Source organism: Limulus polyphemus, unplaced genomic scaffold (assembly GCF_000517525.1).
Source record: "Limulus polyphemus unplaced genomic scaffold, Limulus_polyphemus-2.1.2 Scaffold10563, whole genome shotgun sequence".
Classification (NCBI taxonomy): Eukaryota; Metazoa; Arthropoda; class Merostomata; order Xiphosura; family Limulidae; genus Limulus; species Limulus polyphemus.
In genome coordinates, this window is record NW_013676173.1 from 7,158 (window position 1) to 15,508 (window position 8,351).

General features: G+C 28.3%; 1 protein-coding gene across 1 annotated transcript in view; it reads right to left on the reverse strand.

Moving 5' to 3' along the window:
- Window positions 1-6,333, reverse strand: part of LOC111083658 — a 13,047-nt gene extending 6,714 nt beyond the window's left edge. Inside the window, exons 1-2 of the mRNA XM_022380302.1 lie at window positions 6,158-6,333; window positions 2,115-2,230 (exon numbers count right to left, since the gene is read on the reverse strand). Of these exons, the coding sequence (XP_022236010.1) occupies window positions 2,115-2,207 (93 nt within the window). The 5' untranslated portion in view covers window positions 2,208-2,230; window positions 6,158-6,333. The remainder of the gene's footprint in view (window positions 1-2,114; window positions 2,231-6,157) is intronic.
- Window positions 6,334-8,351: the final 2,018 nt, after the last annotated feature.

The following is an 8,351-nucleotide window of genomic DNA, read 5'->3' on the forward strand; positions in this document are numbered from 1 at the left end:
TTGTGAAAGTTCAAAGGGAACAATAAGACTTGGAAGCTACAAAACTCCTAAATATAGCAAAATGAAATGTATCTTAACCAATAACCCATTTCATCCAATAACTTAATGTCATATTATACACCCAACTATTATATAGGTAGTATTAACTATTCGTAATAACACATTAATTTAGCAGGAGATAAAACCATTGGTGGTCAATACACTAAAGCAGCTCATTACTATTTTAAATAATTTAAAAAAAGTATCAAATAGTAGATGTAAACATTTTTAAATAATACTGATATTCTGATAACTGTCTAAATGCATAATCAATAGCAAGAATACTTTTGAATTTCCCATAGAATTGAATGAATTCTGTGCTTAAAATACAATAGGAGCAACTGCATATGTGAAAAAGAAGAGTGAGTTTATACGCTCTATCCAACAAGTCTTGTACTGAAGAACAACCAAAATATTTATATTTAAAAATAGAATGTTTATAAGTAAAATATCAAAGTTTTCATTTTTATTGAAAACTTTGACTTACAATGTTTAATGCTAATTATATCTATATTCACATACTGTGCTCCATTTTTAACAAAACAACTTTTATCTTGAGTGAGAACCATTGGACAAATTTGTTTGACTATATCACAAAATCCCTGATAATTATATACAAGAATCATGACTAGAATTTCAAGCATGACTGATGTGCCAAGTTTTATTAATGTGTTTTTTAATAAAACTTGTAACATATGAAAATTTCAATTTGATTAAATAAATATCTGCCACTTGTAGGCCAAAGTTAACATTAATCGAAATTCCTTGTATTTGATGACATTCATACTGTACAAATGTGTTGTTAAGTAAAAAATATATGACCTGTAATAATTCGCTACTGGTTAGTAAATGATTTTAGGACTATATGAGTTTATGACATAAATATGAATGACTGTTTAGTCATATTTGTCAATTATGCTTATCACTTGGTAAGCTTGTTAAAATTGTAGTAGAAAAAAAAGGAAACACTTCACATTTAAGTGGACTAGACTTTGAATTATTTTAACCTCAATAACCAAAAAGAACCTGCTCAACTACAGAATGTTACAAAAATGCATAATTTGATAAAATTGTGAAAAATATTTAAAGCAATTAAAAAATAATACTAAATACTATGTAGATACATAAGTAAACATAAACTAAAATCACATGTAAAAATAGATATAAACATCACATATAATTGCATGATGCAATTAACAGATATAAAAAACCCTACAAAAACAAAAGCGACATAAAATAACCTATGTTTAAGGTGTTTAACAATATTCAATAGTAATCATTCATTTTCTATTTCTATGCTGAACATGTAAGCTGTATGAACTGAACATCACATCACTCTTTATTTCATTAAACTATCAACATTACAGAAAGAGGTTAGTATAATGCATCAAGAAATAGTAACTTTATTGTTTGCATGCTACAATTAAACATATTTTGAAGAATTAGAAAAATACAAACACACACACACAAGTCATATAGATGAAAGATAAAAACATTTAAATTAAATGACAAAATATTCAAAAACGTAACAGAGACATAGAAGAAGAAACCAATTTAAGGTGTTGTTAAGAAACAGCACATTTGACACGTTATTCTGAAGAGTTAATTCTACCAGTTCTTTATGTAACTCTGAAAGTGATATATACATAAAATGTAAAAAGATAATCTTCCGAGTTTTAAGGGAATAATAAGATTAGAACTGCCCTCTGGCCTAAAGTGGTTTTCTTGTAGAAGTAGCTTTGTTGAAACAAAGTTTCCTTTTCCGATTTAAGTTATTTATAAATTCAGGTAATACTATCTTTTACTTCACATAAAATGACATCATTATCAAACACATTAGAACAAGAACAATCACATAAAAGTAGTACAGTAAAATAATTACTTTATCCTATTGCTTTTCTTTTACACTACCTTCTTACTTATAAGACAATTCATTTGAAGCACTCTAGGTTTGTCCAAAGATAACATTGAGTACACAGATAGAAGTAGAAAGATTAGAAATATCAATCAAAATCACATTGAATAATAGCTTATGTTGTTAGTGAAGCAACAACTTAAAATGGAAATAAACTTACAGCATCCTCAATATCCTTCTGCACTTTTTTGTTATGGGATGAATCAGAATGTTGTTTTAAAGAAGTAACAAAATTATACTTGTTCAGTAACATCAAGGATATTCTGTAAGTCTTTGCTGCAAAATAATAAACAATCAATAAAAAGTTCAAAGAAACAAAACAATATATATATACATATTTCAAATAAATAAAAACCTAGCATGACTGAAGTACAAAGAGAAGCAGAGATTTCTTATTAAGTCTTACCTAAACAAACATTTCATGAATTACATCTTTTAATGTGAGATGACTGAAAAACAATAGATTAAAACGATTCCAACATGTACATAGGAAATAAGATTTTGTTTGAACATGAGAGACAACTTACTTTACACAATAAACAACTGCACATTTCCATCTAATGATGTGGTAATTGAAGGATAAGTCTAGCACACAGTTACTTAACCTTCACAATTAAAGTAACTTTCAATGTTTCTACTGCATGCTCAAGTATTTTGCTATATGGATCAAAATGATCCAGAGTAACATACAAGAGTAACCCTATAACACAATTTTTCAATATAAACATCTATCACTCATAATTAAAATTAAAATAATAAACGAATTTCTATGCAGATTCTTTAAATGCATGTAACCATCCATTCAACTGCAGCATATTAAAGCTAAACTTAACTAATAACATATCTGAATTTTTATTTGCAGTACTAAATAGTCTACATATTACCTTATATGAAAGACAACTAAGAAAACAACCTTGAATGAAGAGATTATGATATGAGCTAAACTCATAGGATCACACATTTACTATTTTAATGAAGTGGCAAAAACACATTTAAGATACAAAAAAAAATCACAAAATTCTTCTCTCAACTACAAGTACTACTTTCACCTTGATGCCAAATTGATCTACATACTTACGTAACTGAACATATTTGATACAGTCATAAGAAATGCACTACATTTTTAGCTAGTGTGCAAATGCTGTCTGCACTGGTTTCTTTTGAAATATCACTATTGCATGGAAGTACACTTTTCTAGAGTATCTATTATTTAGAAATTTTTAAACATTTTCTCAATTTCTAATTCAGAACATATTAATCTTTTTGAGACCATGCATTAATGTTCAGCTTTAGGTGTTATTTTCTGTATCAAGGTCCGCTTAAGGAACTAATCTTTTGTTTCATGGGACAGAGTATTGTATCCTACTTTATATTGCATATGTAGAACTACCCAACAACTGCCACATGAACAAGATATTTTCCTGGATATGTGCTATCCAATTTTTCAACTGGCAACCTTTGGAACACAAAATAAATTGTCAGTGCAGTTTCCAACTAAAATGCATGAAGATCTGTTTGTAAAGTATTACTTGTTTTCAACATTTCAGATGTTACTTCTGCTCACCATGCATGTGTGTATCAACTTCATTTATCTATAATATTGGATTTCAATTTCTTTTATAGCCACTTATTTCTTTTTAAATTTCAATAACAGTGCAAGTGACCTTCCACTATGCATTTAGGTATTTTTCTCCAATTCACCAGTTAATAAAGTGTTTCTTTTTATGATGAACTTTATTATATATCTTGATTCTTTCATTCCATGTGATACTAACACATGATGCAGAATAAAGAAAAAAATTATGTGTCTTCAAAATTTTGTTGTTCATGTTTCTTGATCTGGAAAAATAATGTAATATGTGTTCTCTTAATAAGATATCTTAAGTTACTTTCCTGTCACATAACAAGTTACCAATACTGATTCTCATACAGGATACATATGCTGTGGTGGTATTACTGCAATATAATGAAGATGCTAAAGTAAATTCTATTCTATTTTGCTTGTCTTTGTATTCTAATGATTTATTTAAAACACTCATTTTTGTTAGATACTTCCAAAAATTGTGAACATTTCTTTTATTTTTTTCCGTTTGAAGAAATTAAAGATAGACAAATACAACAAATCAAGTTTTACACTGATTAATGATATGCTAAACTGAGGAGCACATAACAAAATTATTAAATATTATGAAAAATGCACCTTTATGCTTTAATATAGACCTATAAATTAAAAAGAAAAGAAAAAGTTGTACCGTCATTATTTTTATTTATTATGACTCATCTGGTGATTTAATTTGGTAAATTAATCCTATGCCAAGTTTTATCTTTTGAAATAATAAGATAATTGATAATTAATTAAATTACTTTTTATCACAAAATATTAGTGCTGCACCTTGTAAAAAATTTAAACTTACTCCCACTGAAAGAATTCTGGGAGTGATTACTTCTTACATAAAAAATCACTTACCTGGAGCACTGTTAAATCATTTTCAAGTTAAATTCAACAACAATGTGTACACAAAAAATGAAGATACTTTCTGGCTGCTTTAGCTAAAAATACTTCTACACTCCTTGAGTAAATAGTTGAATAACTCACCGAGAAAACATCCTGGTTCTCTAAATTTTCTAGACTATAACCCTAAGTTACGGAAATATTTTTACGATCTAATCTGTTTACACCAATTGCTAAATTAACACATTACTTTAGATTTTTCATTTACTTACACCACAATGCCTAACTGAAGTTCATGCTTATTTTTATTCTTCTACTGAAGAATTAAGTTTTCAAAGTTTTACATGGATATCTACCAATTATTATTCAGCAAGTGATACAATGCTGAGTAGTCTTGATTTCACTATGTTGAACAGTAGTTATATCTTTACCGAATCAAAGCTGTATCGATGTGTTACAAAACATTTCTATTACAACTTAATCTCCTTTTTTGAAAACAGTATGATATTCTGAATGCATCAAAAAATATGATCTTTTTTCTATACGTTAAAATTCCATAAATAAAGCACATCAGATAAAAATTAATTCATAATTAGTACACAGTTATGTGAGAATAAATCAATAAGTATATGATACTAACCATGACAAAAATCAAAATATGGTGGCCATATCTTAACTCTGTGTATTTAAAAAGAAATTCTTAAATTTAACAAAAAACTTCATCACTTTACTAATCATTCGCTGTATGCTTGAATGTTGTTTAAAATTATCTTAACTATTCAAGCTACAGTCCAATGCATCTTGTCAATAATAAGCTCAAGAGCAACAATTCCTAATACAAATATTATTATTTTATCTATAACCTTCTTTTTAAATAAACAATGGCAAAAAGTAAAGAACATAATAATGGAAAATAAACATTCAATACATTTCCTCTATTATAGGAACAGCTGGGTATATATATATATACAAACACACACAAAAGCTTTTCAATTTATGCAAAAATGTATGTATAAGAAATAAAAATAAACTTAGTCACAAAAAAATTAAATGCAGAAACTACTTTCTTGTTACTGTATAAATATATAAAAAAGATGAAAAATAAATTTTCCAAACTTACACAGCCAAGAAACTACTGTAGTACAATATTCCAAGCTATATCTATAAATACAAAATAGTTTCTGGTTTACAATTTTACTTTTTGTGCATTAGGGTTTCTTATATATACAACTGTCAGTTTTCCTATGGGAACTGGAACAGTATTTTGAAGCAACTACATCAGGGATGGAACAAAGTTATTTTTATTGCAAATTACATTAAAAAAACATCAGATGCAAAACTAAACATGAGAAAGGAAGTTCTAATTGTACTACAAGGTTTTTAGTTTATTTAGTTTATTTGAAGTTAAGCACAAAGCAACACAATGGGCTCTCTGTGCTCTGCCCACCACAGGTATCGAAACCCGAATTCTAGCATTGTAAGTCTGCAGACATACCGCTATGCCACTGGGGGGCTACTACAAGGTAGACAAACACGAGTATGAAACTAAAGGAAGCTAAAAACTTCCTTGGTTATATTATTATGACAAATATGATAAGACTCAACTTTCTTTTACTATCATGAAAAATTTACATGAAGAATCCGTTCATTTGAGTTAATACAAATACTTTTTATGAAAAATAAACATAATATTAGGTTCAGTCTAAAATACATATTTAACAAACACTTTATAATAAAAGTGTTTTACTTACCAAATGTACAATTTCCATCATCTCCTTTATAATAGGAAGGTTTACACTGACAATCAGGTTTGGCTTCATTATTCTCATAAATGTTAAAACAATCAGCACCTATTTTGTAGCATTTGTCTTTCTCATCTTGTGTACAAGGTTCTGAAAAAAAGTCTTATTTATATAATACAATCTGTCAAAAATAATGCATAGTTATTATGATGTACCACATCACAAACCAATACAACATACTTGAATATTCATGTTCAAAGCAATTTTGTATATGTATGTGTGAATGAACTGACATTATTTATTCAAATAAATTAGAAAACTTACTGGCTTTTAACTCAGATTTTGTCAGTCTAAGCATTTAAGGAAATATGTCTGTAGTTGTAACAGTAATACAGTTTTTCCCTATATTACAACAAAGCTTAGAAAACACTCAGGTGGAGTAAAGAGTACAATTAATACATATAAACCACGAAATAAACTAAGGATATAAATAAAACAATACAATTAGCAACAAATGGGGAAACCTAAAAAAGGGTATAAATTGCAAATTAATACTAACTACAAGATTCTTATTGAAACAAATCAAACAGTAATTTTCCTAAAAATAGTGACGAATAAATAAAAAATGTGTAGTTAAACCAACACCTTGAGTCTTAACATATATGTTATATAGTGGATCCCTTACAACTGTATTTTGTCATTCCATATGTTATTCCAATAAGGAAAATTGTATCGCATTTGTTTATAAGCAAAGGAGACTGACTACAAATGCACTGTAGTTTGAGTTCCAATGCAATGGGTGCAAGCCAAACAATACAGAGCTCTGGTTCACCAAGTAGCCATGGGTATATTTTCTGCTGGATGTTATCATTTGTTGTATTTTGGTGAGTGAAAGAAAATACCACTACTGAAGTGGTTACTTTTTCTAATTTCTAAAGGAGAGTAAAATGGGAGATATTCACTTCAAATCAATTTATCCGACAAGGCACAAAAAAATCATGTATGTATATAATACCCACCAGAAATACAATATATATATAAACAAAAACAAAACAAAATATATATACTCAAACGTGGTCCTCTTTTTGTGTGTTTTTTTTTCATTCATCTTCCTATCTTTAAAACATTTCTTTCAATCAGTTTACAGGGAAAGCCCCAATTTTTCCTGAAATTTCTTCACAAAAAGAAACATTTTTGTTCTTAATAAATTTATTATCAGGTTTACCATTCAGAAGATACCAAGAATAATGGATTTATGTTGATATCTATAAGAAAATTTAGGAATTGTCCAAATTAATAATTTTCCTGTAATGTTCTCTTTAAAATGAAGCATCTGGATATATCATTTGTTTTCTATGATTAACCATTCAGGAGATACAGAGCATGACAAACAGAAACACATTTGTCCATTATGTACACACACACACATACACTAGCAAAAGTCCCCCGCTTCGCTTGGGTTATTAGGTTGATATAGTTTAATGCTTATGTCACTGTGTGTACTCTGAACCTATTTTAACATAAAAGTATAACTTATATATACTCTTCTTGCTAAGCAACATGACATAAAAGCCTTTGTTGGAATGCATTGTTACCAAAACACACTGTCTTTTCTATATGTTAGATGTTATATAAGGAACCACTTCTTTTCTATGTGGTTTTTCATTAGTTTGCCTCAATAAAAAAGATGTGCATGCATGCATGTGCACATCTGTCTTTCTGTGATTTATATTTGTAATATGAGGAAATACACCATTAAGTTATGTTTGATACAATTAAGTTGACAGTATAGATGACCAACTTATTCACCCCATCACAATGTTTAGAAAAACTGCATTCACTTATCTGGTAACCAAAACTAAAATGCCATTAATAAATCAAAAATGTATACTGAATGTTAAGAAAAACTACAGTCATTATTAGATAGCTTAGAAAGCATCATTGATGCACCAAAAATGTAGTACTGATATTGTTAAAAGGAACAGTATAATCACTGTTTTTGAAGAAAACAAAAAACTGTCACTCTTACACAAAAAGTCAATTCTGCTATTTTTGAGAAAAATAATATTCACTGACTTGGCAACTGAGAAGATACTGTTGATACACCGAAAAGTTCCTACTGATGATATTGATTATTTTTGACTTTATAGTAGCTCAGAAAATTTCATACATATATCAAAACCTTGGTAACAATATTCACACT